The 20,156-nt window shown below is 42.2% G+C and overlaps 1 protein-coding gene across 1 annotated transcript in view; it reads right to left on the bottom strand.

The window, feature by feature from the left end:
• Positions 1-20,156, bottom strand: part of Adamts17 (ADAM metallopeptidase with thrombospondin type 1 motif 17) — a 289,908-nt gene that overhangs the window by 231,792 nt on the left and 37,960 nt on the right. The window contains exons 3-4 of the mRNA XM_051206509.1: positions 2,559-2,642; positions 1,752-1,909 (exon numbers count right to left, since the gene is read on the bottom strand). Coding sequence (XP_051062466.1) covers positions 1,752-1,909; positions 2,559-2,642 — 242 coding nt within the window. The remainder of the gene's footprint in view (positions 1-1,751; positions 1,910-2,558; positions 2,643-20,156) is intronic.

The following is a 20,156-nucleotide window of genomic DNA, read 5'->3' as shown; positions in this document are numbered from 1 at the left end:
TGAAGCCAAATAAACCCTTTCCTCCCCAACTAGCTTTTTGGTCCTGGTGTTTTGTTGCAGCAACAGACATCCTAACTAGACACTTGGCTATTTGTGGTTTTTATAAATGACCTAACCCAGAAGTTTTGCCAACTCTGATTTTGATGACATTTATTTTCTCTGGGGGGGAAAAAGTGCTTTTCATTTCCAAAACAAGGCCCCTTCCAAGCACTTTCTCTCTCCCTTCTGGAGGTCTCCCTATAGCTTCTAGGCAAATGATGCATTGTATATTTGAAACTGATGAGTCCATTTGCAATATTCTCATCTCTTACTGACATGTTCATTAACTTCTCATGAAAGCAAATAGCAGGAATGTGAAAAGCATTTTTAAATATGGTGTCAGGAGGGAATCCCCCTAAGTTAATAAAATCTTTAATAAACCACAGAATTCTTAAGTTTTATATTGTTTATAAAAAACCACTTTCAAAGTAGGGACACTTGAAGTTTAGCTGAAAATTCCAATTCTGGAGTTGTTTAAAACAAGCTCTTCTTTAGGAAGGATTTTAGAGCTAATTTAATTATGCCTAATTAATTTCATGCAGGAAGCTAATCATAATAATTTATGGTTGTGCATAAACATAGCTCCACTAGACTCCTGCTCACTTACCAAGTATCATCCACTCTCAAAATCATTGAACCCCAGGCAGCCACCTCTCTGGTCTCTGCCTCACCTGTACTGGAATTACAAGCTCCCCTCCCCCACCCCTTTTTCCGTGTGTGTGTGTGTGTGTGTGTGTGTGTGTGTGTGTGTAAGCATGTACATACATGTGTGTTTATGTATGTCTGCACGTGCATGCTAGAATTGTGTCCTTAGAACAGAGATGGTTAAATGCCTATTAATGTGACTTTATTTTTGATGGGGACATTGCAGGCATAGTCCAGTTAAGCAGCGGTCACAAGCTGGCTGGCGGTGGTCTACACCTTTAATCTCAGCACTCAGAGACAGGCAGTTTTCTGACCTGTTAGAGCAACCTAGTTTACAGAGCTAGTTTCAGTGTCTTGAAAAATAAAACAACTGAAATAAGTGTTCACAAAAGGTTAAGATAGGTCCTACTCCAAAGAGTGGGGTCCTCTTAAGAGGACAATCTGGACACGGGACAATCTAGACATGGAAAGAAGCATGGAGAGAAGGCTATTGTGGAAGGGAAACTCAAATGAGGTGTCCACAAGCCAAAGCTTGTTGAGGGTGGCAATAGCCACCAGAACTCAGAAAATAAGGAATGGTCCTCCCCGTAAGGACCTGGGGAGAGTGAAGACTTATCCATATCTCAATTTTTGAATATGTAGGGGATAAATTTCATCATTTAGGGTCACCTGCTTTTGGTCAGCAGGTATGGTACCATCGCAATGCAGTTGGCTTGTGATTTCAGAAGCCACCCTGGGTCTCTGCTATGTAGTTCTGGGCCCTTGTTCTGGAAGGATAACCCCAGTTCTGCAGTCAGGAATGAACCTTTACCCATGATTCAAACAGTTTTTGCCTGAATTCCATGGGCATCCAGAAGATTGAGTTTTCTGAGAGGATCCCACTGTCCTGTGGACAGCATGTCGTGCAACGCTGTGTAGGTTGCCCATGGACCCACCTAGAATTCTTCCATAGACAACTCACAGCATCCACTCTTCTCCCTACCAAGTTGCCCAAGTTAGTCGGCAGCATCCACAAACCATGCCAGCACCTCTCTTGCTCACCAGATCCAAGCTGGCTCCAGGCTTACCTGGTCACAAACACAGCAGCATCCACAGAAGGCGAATCATCCTTCCCTCCTGGTACTTGGTTATTGCCAAGGTACTGTGCACCCCCATACTCCTCATTCTGCCAGTGACAGAAGCTCTCCAGGGACCGTTCACCATGGTGCCCGATGGATAACTTGGCCTAAAAGAAATAGAAGGGTAGTCAGAGAAAGTGTCATCTAGGAAGCCAAAGTTGCCACCCAGACTTTATTGTGGATGGTATATGCTCCTGAAGACAAAATTCGATGACTCTCTGCCCTGAGATAAAAGCCTAGAACCAAAGGATGCTCAGGAGGTCTCAAGACCATTTATCCATGAGTTCAATGATGACTGTCATTAAAGCAAAGCAACCTACTTCTCAGAAACATAACAGGCTACAACATCCAGTACACTCCCTGCTTCCTTCATCTTCTTGTAGGTAGCACTGGCTTGAAGGGAGGCACTCAGTTGAAACAGCAAAAACAAGGATATGCTCATTCCCAACAGGGCAGGAGCTCCAGGAACAAAGACATTTCTGAGACCTCCTGCAGCTTTCCATCTGTGTGAAAGCCACATGCCAGACTTTCCAGGAACAGGGGAAGTGTGTGAGCCTCTGGCTCAGCATTCCCTTGAGATTCTAAGCCTCCTGCATAACTCCCAAAGACTCTCCTCTCTCACAATGGTGCCATCTTCAAAGCCAGGAAGGTGAACAAGCCAGTTTGCCTGAAGCTCTCCCTAGCAGTCACAGTCAGGGGAAACTTCCAAACTCATTAAGTTCTCAGGGTGCACTGAAGGCACCTACAGAGACTCACCGGGCGTTGTCGCAGCAGGACCAGCTTGGTAACTTGAATGTTAACTTTAATCCCAAGGCTCTGGTGCTGAAACATGTTGTACACCTATTAACAGAGAAAAATAAAGATATAAATATCATTCTTCACATACAGCAGTGTTCTGGATGGTGGCTTGTAACAGGAAAACAAGATACTAAATAAAGACTAAAGAAATCTGCATAAACTATGGATGTTAGATTAGGTATTAGTCAATATTGATCTATAGCTTGTTAATATACTGTATAAACACAAGATGCTAAAAATATGGAAAGTTGTGCATGTGAACTCTATACTACCTGCTCAATTTTTCTATACCTTTAAAACTGTTCCAAAATACAGTCTTAATTTTAAAAACTGAGATGCAGTTTGTATTCTTCTAGTATGAGAAAAACTAAAAATAGTAATTACATGTAACTCAAATTTCAGTATCAATAAAGTCTGATTTAATGAAAAATATATATGAGAACATTTTTTAGATTCTATAAAGGTGTTCTAGCCTAGAGGTGGTGGCACATGCCTTTAATCCCAGCACTTGGGAGGTATAAGCAGGTGATCTTTATGTTTGAAGGCAGCCTGATCTATAGAACAAGTTCCAGGGCAGCCAGGGCTACACAGAGGAACCCTATCACAAAAAACATAAACAAAAACAAATAAGGTTTTTTGAGACCAAAAATCCTCAGTAAAGGTGAACCCAGGGCCAGATAGAGCTGAGCAGGTGAAGGTGTTCACTGCACAAGCCTGACAACCCACATTCAAGCACCAGAACTCACATTAACCCCCACTACCCCCCCCCCAAAAAAAAACCCAGATGCAGCATCGAACAACTGAAATCCCTGCTCTCCAGCAAGGAGATGGCAGGTACAGACAAAAGTAGCACTGAGGCCAGCTAGCCTGCAGGGTTCAGTGACGCAGAAACAAGAAGACAGACCCTGCTTCAACAAGGTAGAAGGGAAGAAGCAAATGGAAGTTGTCTTCTGATCTCCACACATGATTTTGGCACAAACATGCCTGTATTCACACAAACATGATGCATACACACACACACACACACACACACACACACACAATTAAAAGAGAGTTCATATCACCCCCATTGTATATAATAGAAAGTTCTAGAATCACACACACGGGCATATAGCATCCAAAGGGAATATACAGCACAGGTGCTGGGGAGACGACTGAGCAGTGATCCACTTGCTGGTCTTCCAGATGACCTAAATTCGGTTCCCAGCACACATGTCAGATAGCACACAACTGTATGTAACTCCAGTTCCAATCTGAATGAAGCATTCTTCTGGCCTCTGCAAGCATTCACACATACATGACATACACATACATGCTCACAAGTGAAAATAAAACTTTGAAAACGTACAGCATGGGTGATTTTTAAACAAAGAAATGGGTGTTAGGTAATTCTGGCAGAAAAGTCAAAACTTCAACCTCAGATTTTCATTCAGAAGGACCAAAGGCAAAGGGGAGACAGACACTTGCAACTTCACAGCCTGTGCCATCTTTAACCCTGTCTACCATTCATAAAAGTTGGCATCTGTATCTTTCCCACTGATTAAACGGGCTCTTGTAGGTGAAGGCATCCATTAAAGATTCGGAGCCTATTAGCAATGCCCTGACTCAAAGCCAGGCTCATCTAGTCAAAATGTCCATCTCTAGCTGTGTTCCTCTAAGTCCTCATTCTAACCAAAGGCCTACCATCAAAGCACATCATAGTGACAGAAAGGTGCACGCTCCTCTCAAGTCCTCCCTCTGTGGCCATTTGGTGTCCCCCAAATACACACACATAAAGGTTTGTCTCCTAGTGAGAAGCCTTTAGGTGCTGGAGAAGGGTTGTGAGTCCCCAAGCTTGTTCTCTGTCTTTTAGCATCAACATTTGCCACACCACCGTCATCCCGTGCCTTTGCCAGACTCCAAAGTAGTGGGTGTGTGGGAATCCGACCTGAGCCTCCCAATCTGTGAGCTCAATAGAACTTTTGTCTATAAAGTTCTTGTTTTAGGTATTTTGTCATGGTGGCACAGACTGACTTAGGTACAAATATGCCTCTAGCCAGGAGGACCGACTATTAAGGGTTTCAACATCGAGCAGTCCTAGGAGGTCTTCTGAGAGGAAGAATGAAAGGAAAAGCTGTAAGGCAGAGGAAGCGGGGTTCACATGAGTGAAGGCGCACTGCACTGCAGGTGAGGACCCAGCAAAGGCTGGGCCCTGAGAGCTTTGATGGGCAGTATAAGGGTGGTCATAAATGTAGGATATGGAGGGAACAGGGGTGAGGACTTCCTTAATACTCCTCTTGGATTGAGCTCATAGATAACCCAGAAGGGGGATTTCATACCAACAGCATTAAAACTTTCTCTCCCTCATGCTGCTGGTCTCCTCTCAACTCAGCAGTAGCCGACAGTGATGGCCTCCTCAAGCGGCAAAGCCAGGGGTCTGTTCAGGCCAAGTGCAGCTGCCTATCCAGAGGACAGTGGACCTGTAAACTAGGCAAGCACAGGCTGTAGGTAACTGTGACAGAATTAGCTGTGTCACAGCTTTGACCTTATGCACTGAAAGCTGCTATTATGGTTAAATAAGAATCTATCTTTGTGTAACTTAATATTCTCTCCCACAAGAGAAAGAAGAGGGGGAGGTACCCTCCAGCTCTGTTCTTAGTCCCCATTCCAAAGTGTCTTATCCTCAAGTACAACAGCTGTCCTTTTTTATGCTGGACCATCCATCCCTAAGCCAACTCTGAAGTCGGTTCTTCATTATCTATTCCTGACCCTAGGGAAAGAGGAGATCATACAATTTTTCCTTCTTTGGATATTTCCAGAACCTCCCAATGGCTCTAATACAATATTTTTCTGAAATACCCAGCATGAGGATTGGGCCTCAAGTGGTATACAGCAGTTCCAAACATGAAAATTCCAAAGAAAGAAAGCTTGTTATAAAAGAAAAATAATCAGTTGCACAGGGCTTTGTCACAAGGGGCTGTTTAAGTAGTGTGTTTGGAGTTCAGGTGTAGCTCAATGAGACAGCAAAGACGTAATACACAGGGGGTCCTGGGTTCTGTCTCAACATCTAAATATAAAATAATTAAGTGCACAATACTTGTAATACTATGTCAGCCAAGCCAAGACATTCAGGAATATCATGGGTTTAAAGAAATAACATGCAGGCTGACAAGGTGGCTCAGCTCATGACCTGAGTTTGAACCCTGGGACCCAGACAGTGGAATGTGAGAATGGACACCTGCAACTTGTCCTTTGATTTCTACATTTGTACTGTAGTGTGGATATATGTGTGTCGTGCACACAATAAAATAAAATGTAAAAAAGTTACAATATAAAGAATTTGAAGTCAGATATGGTGAGTGTACTGGCTAGTCTTATGTCAACTTGGCACAGCTAGAATTATCTGAGAGAAGGGGACTTCAGGGGAGAAGATGCCTCCATGAGATCCAGCTGTAAGGCATTTTCTCAATTGGTGATTGATGGGGGAGGGCCCAGCCCATTGTGGGTGGTGCCATCCCTGGATTGGTAGTCCTGGGTTCTATAAGAAAGCAGACTGAGCAAGCCGTGAGGAGAAAGCCAGTAAGCAGCACCCTCCATGACCTCTGAATCAACTCCTGCCTCCAGGTTCCTGCCCTGTTTGAGTTCCTGTCCTGACTTCCTTCGGTGATGAATAGCAATATGGAAGTGTATGTTGGGTAAACCCTTTCCTCCCCCGACTTCTTTTAGTCATGGTATTTCATCATAGCAATAGTAACTCTAAGATAGTGGGGTTCATGCCTGTAATCCCAGTATTTAGGAGACAGAGGCAGAGGAGTTACAAGTTGGAGATATGCCTGGTCTTCACAACAAGTTCCAGGCCAGACTGGGCTAGAGCATGTTACCATGTCTCAATTTTTTTTAAATGCTTAAGTAAAATAGTAATGTGACAATGCACTTCTCAGTGGTGCTCTGGTCTGCCACATCAGCAGAGAATGCTGAACCCATAGGCTTCGATATGAGCCCCAAGCAGAAGACAGGGCAAGTGCCTGAGTTAGAATCACCCACTGGCTCCTCGACACTACTATGTGCATACTGTGCCCCAAGACTTGCTTGCTTCCCTTGGGATGAATGTACAAAAATATGACATGAGATGAAAGAAAAACAAAAAACATAAAACAGCCTCATGCTCTGATGCTCTGAGGGTTGGGGGGAGGGGAAAACAGAGAAAATGATCTAAACAGGAAATGGATATACAGTGTCAGTTCTAGAAGATGAGGTCTTCCTGGATGCTGGTTACACAAAAGGGAAATGTACTTAATGTTACACTTACACATGGCCATGATAATAAATTCAATGGTTTGTCGATTAAAAGTAAAATTCATTCTTAAAATGTTCATGCCCTGAATGGTGGTTTGAGTGAGAAATGCCCTCCAGTGACTCTGGCATTTGAATACTTGGCCCCCATTGGTGGCCCTATTTGGATAGGTTTAGAGGAATGGCCTTGCTGGAGGAAAGGCACCATCAGGAGTGGGCTCTGAGGTTTCAAAGACCATACACCATTTGAAGTTCTCTCTCTCTCTTGCTTCCTGGTGATGGTTTGAGACGTGAGCCCTCAGCTCCCAGGTTCCAGCCACAGCCCCCATGCCTGCCTGCCGCCATAGTTCCCTGCCATGATGGTAATGCGATCTTAGTCCCCTGGAACCATAAGCCCCCAACAAACCCTTCCTTCCGTATGTCGCCTTGGTCATGGTGTTTTATCACAATGAAGAAATTGAACTATTACACCACCATTGACTAGTAAGAACAGATGGCATTTTCCCCGTGCGATGCAGGCATTCTGATTCTAGGGAACAGCTAGCTAGCAGAGTTCAACCACCACAGCGCAGAGCACCCTGTCACCTGCTATTGGCAGCTATCTACTCACAGAGCTCCACAGGATACAGAGTAAGGCAGAATGAAAGTGGGAGATCCCTTCAGGTCAGGGAAGTCAGATGAACAAACCACAGTGCAAACCTGAGACATGCAAGCAAAATGCTCTGTCTCTTTCCCATGGAAATTCATGCTCAGGAGAAGTCCAGAAGGCTACAGTGCCTTATGCTCAGGGAGACACCTGGCTAGGCCTGGAGCAGTGCAGCCAATTGTCTGGAAAGTCTGTCCCTAGTGTCCAACTCTGGCTATGGTCCAGTAAGTATTCAGAGCCCTGGCTGCCTTTGTCACATTCCCTTGGCAGCCTGAGCCAAGCAGGTAGACTGGCTGCCAACAGCATACTGTGGCTCTCCAAGCTGGGTGACTTGGGGACACAGCAATGGTGGCTATGGCAGGCAGAGACCAGAAGAAGGGGTGAGAGATTAAGACAGATGGGGGTAGGGTGGGTGGGCAGGTGATGGTCATCACACATGGTAGGATTTTCACAAAGTTGTCACTAGGGTGAGCCAGAGTCTGTCCGGAGTCCTACCCTGCCCCATTTAGACCTCACCCCAAAAAGTAAGAGCTAAATTTACTAAATTCACAGCAACTTTAAGGGGGCCCCAGGCATAAGTTGGAAATGCATAGTCTGGAGTCCCCAGACTCCCTGAAACTGAGACTAGCTATGTATGTGTTGAAGGAGTCTCCCAGGGCTTCTGGGATATGCTGAAGGGGTAAGAACCAACAAGCGCTCTAACACTGCAATGCCTTTGGGGGTGACCACAGAGAGACTCATTGTCTGTTTCATATGGTAATAAAGTGAAATTGATGTCATTTTCCTCCAAACAGCTTGCCTGGATGGTCTCGGGTTTTCATACCACTCCACGGTTGTTAAGGAAGCGGAGAGCAACCAAAACTCTGCCGAGTGGCCCTGCTTTCCAACTTGTCTGCCCAGCCACAGTGTCTCTGGTGCCACACCACCTGTTTCTGTCTGCAATTTTTACCTTAAAACATTCCTGCTCTGGTGTCACCCGAGGACCCCCACCCAAGAAGAACCAAATCACATATGCACAAAAGGCTCTACAGTACATGAGGGAAAGCCACAGCAGCCTGCTGCACACCCCTGGGCAGTGAGGTCATTTTGGACATCTGTCCCAGAGGTAATTTCTGCACAGTCTCTAGGAACACAGAGCCAGGAGCAGGACTCATGCCCCCAGCTAAGACAAGAAAAGGCTGCTTTTATTTATTACAGCACTGGGGATTAAGTATATAAGGTGAACTGACCCACATTCCAGCTACAGAAGTATTAATTATCATTATTATCATTTTAAAAGTTAGTTTCTACACAGCCCAGGTTTGCATCCTACCTCAGCCTCCCAGGTACTAGGTGTGTGCCAGTGTGCCTGGATCAGTAGCATCTCAAAAACACTAATCAGTCCATACCACTCTTCTTTTTAGACCTGTTGGCAGTGACAACACCACACGCACACACATGCAAACACACACACACACACACAGAGAGAGAGAGAGAGAGAGAGAGAGAGAGAGAGAGAGAGAGAGAGGGAGAGAAAGAGAGAGCACAAACCCCTTCCCTCGTGCCCAGGCAGCAAGAGCAATCTGGCCATAGTTTACCAACCCCTCCCTTCTGTTGGCGTCACATATTAGCTCACTGCCACCCTTTGGAAGAGGAGCTACCCCCTGGAAGAGGTACCCAGTCACTTGCTCTCATATGGTTCAGTGTGTGTCAGTTCCCACACTCTAGGTTCCCTTTTCACTGACTATTGGATAGTATCTCCGGCTCCTCCTGCTAAGACCTGTGGGGATAGTGCATGCCAATGATCCCTGCTGAACACAGAACTGGGCAGCAAGGTCCCTTGCTTTTGGTGCAAATAGAATCAATGCGTATCTTTTATCTTGATAGTAAAATCCATATAGGGTACAGCCTATAATTTCTACCATGCTTACACGCACAGTTCAGTGTCATTGTGTACATTCACACTATTGGACAGACACCTCCACCATCTGCCTCCAGAACTTAAATACCCTGTAAAATAAAACCCTGTCCCCATTAAACACTTAACCCCCACCCCATTTCCCAGGTCCCCAAGCAATCACCATTCTATACTCTGTCTCCATAAATCTGATGACCCTAGATATCAGAAATAAATGGGATCATTTGCTACTTGCCCTTTGTGATTGGCTTTTTTCATTGAGCATGATGTCCGGAACATGTCCAAATGTCCTTCTTTTAAAACTTGAATATAATAATCCATTTTGTGTATGTCTGGTGCATTCATCTCTCGGTGGGCACTTCGGTGCTTCCACTCTCCGCTATGGGAATGATGCTACCATGAACCCCCTTCTGCACCCTACTCAGATTTGTGTCTTTGTGTACAGACAAGGATTCTGCCTGCTAGAAGCCTCCAGAGAAGACACAGGCTCTTGAATTCCACCTGCACTCTGATTCCTGAAGGAGAGGAACACGGGCAGCAGGAGATGTACCCAGGACAAAGGCGTGGCAGCAGGGATCCAACAGCAGACTGAAGCATCCAGCAGTGTGGACCAGCCTGGTTCCTGACATACATACCCTTGGCCTTGACTTCTCCTGCAGCCTGCCCTGCCCTAATCCTCTCCCCCACAAACCTTCTCAAATTCTCAACTGGTGGTCCCACTCTCCTTTTGATCCTGGATAACCCCTATACCTCTAACACACGATTCCTCTCTTATCCCCCGCAACCCCAACAAATAAAATACAAGGAGCCACATTCCCTGTACCAGGTTTCATAAAGCTCCTTGCTTCCCATCTGGAAAGCAAGCCCACATTGCCCAAATCTGTTTCTCCTAGGTGTCTCTCATCTCCAACATCCACACCAGCTTCTGCTGCAACAGGGTACAGGGCAGAGGTGGCTCCTGGCAGCCAGGTATCCACTTTTAACCTTGCTTGACTTCATCCTCTGCCATGCTTCTTAAAACAAGACAAAACAAAACAAAAACCCAAACAAACAAAAACAAAAAACAGATGTACTAAAGGGAGACTTTTCATTGCACATGACTGCCTGGTGGCCGTGGGAAGTGGGTAGATAATATAATCACATATATGTGGACTACATATGTGAGTCACTTCCTACTGGGCTGTAAATACAACATAAATCCCTGTGCTGTGACTGGGATGTACAAAAGGCTTTTCAGAGCAAATGATTCAAGGAATTAGAAAATTGCCCCCAGATCCCCTAGCTCTTTCGTTCCTGTCTCTCCAGACTCACACTTAGTCTGAAGGAGCCCCTCCTCCCACCCTGCCTCCATTGCCTGGGATCTGCCTCTTGGTGTGGACCCAGAGTTCCCCTGGATCTTTCCCGTCTCACCCTCAGCCTTCATCCTAACCCATCTCCATTTGTTTGTCTCAGCCACCAAACCACAGAAGCACTCCTTAACAGGGACTCCCACAGCAATCACACTTGCCTAGGATCCAGAGCAGGCAAGAACAACCCAGACCATCCACTCAACTAAAGGCAAGAGCAGATAGAACCACCAAAACCCATGTCAATCATCATAACCCAGGTGCCCAGATCCCAGCTCAAAAACCCAAATGTGAACACTCAAGACAATATGCCTCCTCCAGAAGCAAGAGACCCCAATGCAGAGAACCTTAGCTGAAGCAGTAGGCAAGGACTTTAAACTTTGAAAATATTCAAAGACCTTAAGAGAAAATATGAACACATGTCTTACCATGGAAATACAAACAGCTGGATGAAATAATAAAAATGTTTCAAGGAGAACTTACTAGAGAGACAGAGAGAGACACACAGAGAGAGAGACAGAGAGAATAAATAAAGAAAACCCAAATTGAAAGAAAACTGGAAATAAAAACCTCAAAACTTCAAAACTTTGGAGGAAAGTCTCACCAACAGATTACAAAACATAAGTTCAGGCATAAAACATCTAGAAAATCTGAAATACTATGGAAAGACCAAACCTATGGCCAGAGAGGGAGGAGAAAATCCCAGGTCAAAGCACAGAAAGCCAAAGCAAGATCAAATAATCAACTAAAACAGATCTTTGATCCACAAGGAGACAGAATCAGTAATTAAAAGTCCCCAAGCAGAAAAAGGCCAGGGCCAGAGGGATTTAGCACAGAATTCTACCAGACCTTCAAAGAAAAACTAATGCCAATGCTCTTAAAATTACTCTGCAAAATAAAAACTGAAAGAATATGTTTTTCTAATTCTTTTTACAAAGCTTCTATTTTCCTGATACCAAAGCCACACAAAGGCCAAACCAAAAAAAAAAAAAAAAAAAAAAAAAAAAAAGAAAATTATACACCAATATCCCTTATGAAAATAGATGCAAAGATTCTCAGTAAAATATTTGGGAACTAAATCCAAAACACATCAAGAAGATCTCCTGCCATGATCAAGTTGGCTTCATCCCAGAGATTCAGGGATGATCCAACACATATAAATCAATAAATGTAATTCACAACATAAACAAATTGAAAGACAAAATTCATATGATCATCTCATTAGATTTTGAAAAGGCCTTCGACAAAATAGAGCACCCTTCATGATAAAAGTCCTGGAGAGACTGGGAATATAAGGGAAATACAACACAATAAAGGCAGCTTATCATTTTATATGTTACAGAAAGATTCCTGATTTATGAACTTTTTAACTTTCTTTTTATTTATTCTTAGTATCTTTCATATCATGCCTCCCAATCCCACCCATCTCCCTGTCTCCCCGGAATAAAACAAAATAAAATTTAAGAGAAGAAAGAGGGGAGGGAGAAAGGGAGAATCTCGTCATGGGAGCTGCAGTGTGACACAGTGAGCTACATGGTAAATCCCTTTATCCATACATCTTTACGTGCAGGCGTTCATTGCAAAGAATCAATGGTCTGGTTCATGGTCTCTGGTCTCTGCTACACCATTCACACTAGATCTTCACTGGACTCTGGACATCCTGTTGCTGCCCAGTGTCATAGAGATGCTACAGCCCTGGTCCAAAGGACTGACTTTCCCCCTAACGCCCACCCTGTGATCCAGCTGAACACAGATGGGGTGGATGTTGTGGTGGAGCAACACTTAACCCTGGTTCTGGGCCTAGGTTGTTGCAGGTTTAGCATTGCCCAGGGTAGTTCATCCCTTGGCGCTGTGAGCAAGGGGTGGGGCCAGTTTTCCAGCTCCTATCCTCAAGGTTGGTTCTCCCACACCAACACCTTCACTGCCAGCTCTATTGTGTTATTCAGGTGAGGTACGGGAGCAATCAATAACTCTATTGCCCTTATGACCTCAGGGCCAGCTCCCCAACCTGCCTCAGGCATTGCCAGGCAGGGGTGGAGGCATCCCTCCCCTACCCATGCCACCACATGACAGATTAGTAACAGGGAAATCTCTCCCATGCTCATAACTTCAGGGCTGGATCAACCACACTTCTGCCAACAAGGTCAGCTCTACTACGCTACCCAGGTGAGGGACAGGGTCCACTTTCCTTAATGCTGCAGCTAGTAAGGGGGAGGGTCAATTTGTTTATCTGTTGTAGGCAGTGAGGGGAGAGGGGTAAGGGGCTGCATCTCTCCCCAACTCACACCACCACAGGACAGACAGCTCTCCCATGCTCACAACTTTTAACTCATCCACACCTCTGCCAACAGGGTTGGCTCTATTGTGCTGCTCAGGCGAGGTGCAAGGACCGCTCTCCAGATGGTTGCTGCTAGTGGGTAGACAGATCTCCTGTTTTTTATGGCCTCAGAGCCAGCTCCCCAACCTGCCTCAGGAGTTGATGAGTGGAGGTGAGGGGTAGGGGGTTAAGGTAGGATGTTAAATCTCTCCTACCCATGCCAAATAAAGGTAATTTATAGCAAGCTCACAGCCAATATAATCTAAATGAAGAGGGCCCAAAACACTTCTCCTAAAATTGGGAACAAGATAAAGATGTCCATTCTCTCCATAGGTACTCAAGGTGATATAAAAAGGAAGGGAAAAGTCAAAGTGTCTTTATTTGCAGATGGTAAGATAGTATACATAAGTGACCCCAACAATTCCACTGGGAAGCTCATAGCTGAAAAACACTTTCAGCAAAAGTAGCTGGATCCAAAATTAACTCACAAAAATCAGTAGCCTTTCTGTACACAAACAACAAACATATTAAGAAATAAATCATGGAAATGGTACTTTTCACAATAGCCTCAGTGTGTGTGTGTGTGTGTGTGTGTGTGTGTGTGTGTGTGTGTGTGTTGTGTGTGTGTGTGTGTGTGTGTTTGAGATAACTCTAATCAAGCAAGTGAAAGACTTGTATAATAAAAACTTTAAGACGCTGAAGGAAATTAGAGAAATCACCAAAAGATGAAAAGATCCCCTATGTTCATTGGTAGAATTGGTAGGACTGATATTGTAAAAGAAGCTGTCCTACCAAAATCAACTTACAAATTCAATGCAATCCCCATAAAAGTTCCAACCTAATTCTATACAAAAATTTGAAAGATGACCTTCAACTTCATATGGAAACATACCCAGGATAACTAAAGCAATCCTAAATAACAAAAGAACCTTTGGAGATATCACCATCCTAGATTTCAGGTTGTACTACAGAGCTATTGTAATAAAATCAACATGGTACTGGCATAAGAACAGACAAATTGACCTTTGAATTAAAGATATAACTCCACACACCTACAGATACATGATTTTAACAAAGAAGCAAAAACAAGCAAACAAACAAAAAGCCCATAATGCCAGAGAAAAGACAGCATCTTTAATAAATGGTGCTGGTCAAACTGGATGGCTGAATGTAGAAGCAAATAGATTCATATCTATCATCCTGCATTTCAACTTCAAATAGATCACAGACCTCAACTTAAAACCAGATCCCCTAAATCTGAAACAAAAGAACATGGGAAATAAGCTGGAACCCAAGAGCACAAGAAAGGATTTCCGAACCAGACACGGGATATCAATAGCACAAAGATCAACAACTAATAAATGAGTCGTCATAAAGTTGAAATCTTCTGTACAGTAAAGGACACCACCATTCAGGTAAAGTAGCACCCTATAAAATAGGGAAAGACCTTAACCAATTATACATCTGATAAAGCATTAGTATCTAGATCATATAAACAACTGAAAAAAAACTGAACATTAAGGAAATAACTCAGTTTAAAAGTGAGGTATAGAACTAATCAGAGTTCTCAAAAATATGAAACATAAGTGACTGAGGAAAACAAAGAAATATTCAACATCCTTAGTCATCAGGGAAGTACAAATTAAAACTACTCTGAGATTTCATATTATAGCCAGTCAAAAACTGGGGAGGATTTGGAGAGAGAGAACACTCATCCGTTGCTCGTGGGTATGCCACTATGAAAATCTGTGTGGCTGTTCCTCAAAAATATGGTAATAAACATCTTCCTTAAGATGCAGTTATACCACTCCTGGGTACGTACCTAGGACTCTACATCCTATTACAGAGACACCTGCTCATCCATGTTCATTGCTGATCTATTTATAATAACCAGAAATTGGAAACAGCCTAGATATCTTTCAACTGATGAATGGATAATTAAAATGTGTCATTGTGGTACACAATGGAATAGTACTCAGCTCTTAAGAAGAAAACAAAATTACGATCTTTGCAGGTAAGTGGATAGAGCTAGAAAGAAAAAAAAATCATCCTGAGTTAGATAACCCAGACCCCAAAAGACAAATATTGTATGCTTTCTTATATGTTGATGCTAGCTGTTAAGCTTCCAAAATGTGTGCTACAACCTGAATTACTACAGAGGTTAGTTATCTAGTAAGGTAACTGGCAGAAGAAAAGGATTTCCCAAGGAAATAGAATATAGGGAAAAATAGGAGAATTAAATGGAGGTGGGGAATGGGAAACAAAGGTAAGGGAGAGAATGCTAGGAAGGACAATCAATACTAAAGAGCATTTTAAAAACCATATGGAAACCTACTACTATGGAAGATTCCTAAGGTATATACATATATTAAAGGAACCTAATTATAGCCTACAAACAACAGAGGAGACTATACCCCAGCTAGACATCTTATGCCACCAAGAAAAACCTTCAGTCCCAGGAACAGAGTATATCTTGTTGAGCTGTTGCTCAAAGGGGCCCTGTGGAAACTCCCAAACATCACAGCTATCACTGAGGCACTGGTTACTCTCTACAATCTGATGATAAGGCCCTACTGTTTAATAGAACGCTGAGTCACTGCTCTTAATATTCTTTCTTTATTCTCCTCAATTTTCATATTTTTTAATTCTTTTCATAAAATATATTTTGTTCACGTTTCCCCCTACCCCATTCCTCCCAGATGTAGAGCCTCTCACCTCCTTACCCACCTGACGTTATTATTCTTCATCTATCTCAACTTTAAAGCAAACAAAAACAAGTTGAAGGAAACAACTCAAACAGTTCAAGACATGAAACCTGAAATAGAGGCAATAAAGAAAACACAAACTGAGGGAATGCTGGAAATAGAAAAACTGGGCAAACAATCAGGAACTACAGATTCAAGCATAACCAACAAAATACAAGAGATGGAAAAGAGAATCTCAGGCGCTGAAGATAAACTAGAGGAAATAGAGTCATTGACCAAAGAAAATATTAAATCCAACAAATCCTTAACACAAAACATCCAGGAAATATGGGACACTGTGAAAAGGCCAAACCTAAGAATAATAGGCATAGAAGAAGGCAAAGAAGCCCAGCTCAAAGGTGACAAAAACATATTCAAGAAAATCATTGAAGAAAACTTCCCCAATCTTAAGAAGGATATGCCCATGAAAGTACAAGAAGCATACCAAACACCAAATAGACTGGACCAAAGAAAAAGGACCCCTTGACACATAATAATCAAAACATCTAACATACAGAATAAAGAAAGAATATTAAGAGCAGTGAAGGAAAAAGGCCAGGTAACATATAAAGGCAGACTTATCAAAATTACACCTGAATTCTCCATGGAAACTCTCAAGGCCAGAAAGTCCTGGATAGATGTTCTACAAGTACTAAGACTCCATGGATGCCAGCCCAGACTACTATACCCAACAAAACTCTCAATCACTATAAATAGAGAAAACAAGATATTTAATGACAAAGCCAGATTTTTCACAATATATATCCACAAATCCAGCCCTACAGAAAGTTTTGGAAGGAAAATTCCAACCCAAGGAAGTTAACTATGCCAGAACCCAAGGGTAAAGCAGGGCAAATATATTCACAATACCACCCCCAACAACAAATCTAAAACCAACAAGCATTAACAATCAATGATTCTTACTTTCCCTCAACATTAATAGTCTTAACTTGCCTATAAAAAGACACAGGCTAACAGAATGGATATGAAGACAGAATCCATCCTTCTGCTGTATACAAGAAACACATCTAAGCTTCAAAGATAGACATTACCTCAGAGTAAAGGGCTGGGAAAAGATCTTCCAATTAAATGGACTCAAGAAGCAAGCAGGTGTGGCTATCCTAATATCTAACAGGTTAGACTTCAAACCACAATCAACCAAAAGAGATGAAGACGACAGTCATTTTGTATTCATCACAGGAGAAATCCAACAGAACAAAATCTCAATTCAGAACATCTATGCCCCAAATACAAAGGCACCTACATTTGTAAAAGAAATGCTACTAAAACTCAAAGCTCACATAAAACCTCACACACTCATAGTGAGAGACTTCAACACCCCACTCTCACTGCTAGACAGGACCACCAGTCAAACTTAACAATGAAACAAAAGAACTAACAGAACTTATGTCTCAATTGGGTTTAACAGACATCTATAGAACATTCCATTCAAACACAAAACAATATACCTTCTCTGCTCCTCATGGAACCTTCTCTAAAATCAACCACATACTAGGCAACATAACAAACTTGAACAGATACAAAAAAAATTGGAATAGTCCCCTGTATCTTATCAGACCACCATGATTTAAAGTTGGAATTCAAAAATAACACCAATCGCAGAAACCCTACAAATTCATGGAAACTGAACAATATTCAATTGCACCATACCTGGGTCAAAGAAGAAATAAAAACAGAAACTAAGGAATTCCTAAAATTCAATGAGAATGAGGACACAGCATACCCGAACTTATGGGACACCTTGAAAGCAGTGTTACAAGGGAAGTTCATTGAGGATAGCCTCATTAGAGAATTAACAGCACAACATAAAGCCTTAGAACATAAAGAAGCAAACTCACCCTGGAGGACTAGATGCCAGGAAATAAACAATTTGAGGGCTGAAATCAATAAAGTAGAAACCATGAAAACAATACCAAAAAAAAAAAAAAAAAAATCAATGCAACAAAGAGTTGTTTTTTTTTTTTTTTGAGAAAATCAACAAGATAGACAAACCTTTACCTAAACTAACCAAAAAAAAGCAGACAGAGAACATGCAAATTAACAAAATCAGAAACGAAAAGGGGACATAACATTGGACACTTAGGAAATCCAGACAATTTTCAGGTCACACTTTGAAAACCTGTACTCCAAAAAGTTTGAAAATTCAAAGGAAATGAACAAATTTCTGGATAGATATCACTTACGAAAATTAAATCAAGAAAAAATACACAACTTATATAGACCTATAAACCCAAATGAAATAGCAGCAGTCATCGAAAGCCTTCCAACCAAAAAAAGCCCAGGGCCAGATGGCTTCAGTGCAGAATTCTATCAGAAATTCAAGGAAGAACTAATACCAATACTCCTCAAATTGTTCCACACAATAGAAGCAGAAGGTTCATTACCACTCTTTTTACGAGGCCACAATTACCTTGGTACCCAAACCACACAAAGATACAACTAAGAAAGATAACTACAGACCAATATCCCTCATGAACATTGATGCAAAAATACTCAATTAAATACTGGCAAATTAAATCCAAGAACACATCAGAGAAATCATTCACCAAGACCAAGTAGGCCTCATCCCTGGGTTGCAGGGATGGTTCAACATACAAAAATCTATCAATGTGATCAACCATATAAACTTGAAGTTCTAACTAAAGGAATAAGACAACAAAAGGAGATCAAGGCGATACATATTTGGAAAGGAAGAAGTAAAATTTTCACTATTTGCAGATGACATGATAGTTCACATAAGCGACCCAATAAACTCTACCAGGGAACTCCTACAGCTGATAAACACTTTCAGCAAACTAGCAGGATACAAGATAAACTCAAAAAAAAAAAAATCAGTAGTCCTACTATATACAAACCACAAAGCAGCTGAGAAAGAAATCAGAGCAACATCACCCTTTACCATAGCCACAAACAACACAAAGTATCTTGGGGTAACACTTACCAAACAAGTGAAAGACCTATGAAAAACCTATATAGCAAGAACTTTTTGTCTTTAAAGAAAAAAATTAAAGAAAATACCAGAAAATGGAAAGATCTCCCATGCTCTTGGATAGGTAGGATAAACATAGTAAAAATGGCAATCTTGTCAAAAGCAATCTACAGATTCAATGCAATCCCCATTAAAATCCCAGCACAATTCTTCACTGACCTTGAAAGGATAGTAATTAACTTTATATAGAAAAACAAAAGACCCAGGATAGCCAAAACAACCCTGTAAAATGAAGGAAATTCAGAAGGCATCACCATCACTGACTTTAAGCTCTACTACAGAGCTATAGTTCTGAAAACAGCCTGGTATTGGCACAAAAATAGACAGGTAGACCAATGGAATCGAATCAAAAATCCCGATATTAACCCACACACCTATGATCACCTGATTTCTGACAAACCAGCTAAAACTATACAATGGGAGGAGAATAACATCTTCAACAAATGGTGCTGGCACAACTGGACGATGGTGTGTAGGAGATTGCAGATAGACACATGTCTATCGCCATGCACAAAACTCAAGTCCAAATGTATCAAAGACCTCAACATAAATCCAGCCACAATGAACCTCTTAGACGAGAAAGTGGGAGGTACCCTTGAACAAACTGGTAGAGGAGACTGCTTCATGAACATAACTCCAGTAGCACAGACACTGAGATCGACAATTAATAAATGGGACCTCCTCAAACAGAGAAGCTTCTGTAACACAAAGGACACAGTTGACAAGACCAAACTGCAGCCCACAAACTGGCAAAAGATCTTCATTGATCCTACATCTGACAGAGGGCTGATCTCCAAAATATACAAAGAACTCAAGAAACTAGTCAACAAAACACCAAATAACCCTATTTAAAAATGGGGTACAGAACTGAAGAGAGAATTCTCAATAGAGGCTGAAAGATACTTAAGAAAGTGCTCAACATCCTTAGCTATCCAGGAAATGCAAATCAAAACAAATCCGAGATACCATCTTACTCTTGCCAGAATGGCTAAAATTAGAATGACAACTTATGTTGGAGAGGATGTGGAGAAAGGGGAACACTGATGGGAGATGTTATTCTGTAAATATGTTTCTCATACTGGTTAATGAATAAAGCACTATTGTTCAGTAGGAAAGCAAGATAGGCGGGGCTAGGAGACAAGGAGGAGAGAGGAAGTAGTAAGGAGGAGTCAAGATGGAGTGTCTGGAGAGAGCAGGATGCCAGCCTGACTCTCCGGTAAGATGAAAGCACGTGGAAATACGTAGATTAACAGAAATGGGTTAATACTTAAGACAGAGCTAGCCGATAGGAAACTAGTACCTGGTCAACAGCATTATATCAAAT

The sequence above is a fragment of the Phodopus roborovskii genome, unplaced genomic scaffold, assembly GCF_943737965.1.
Source record: "Phodopus roborovskii unplaced genomic scaffold, PHOROB, whole genome shotgun sequence".
Taxonomy (NCBI): Eukaryota; Metazoa; Chordata; class Mammalia; order Rodentia; family Cricetidae; genus Phodopus; species Phodopus roborovskii.
This window is presented reverse-complemented; position numbering and strand designations above follow the sequence as displayed.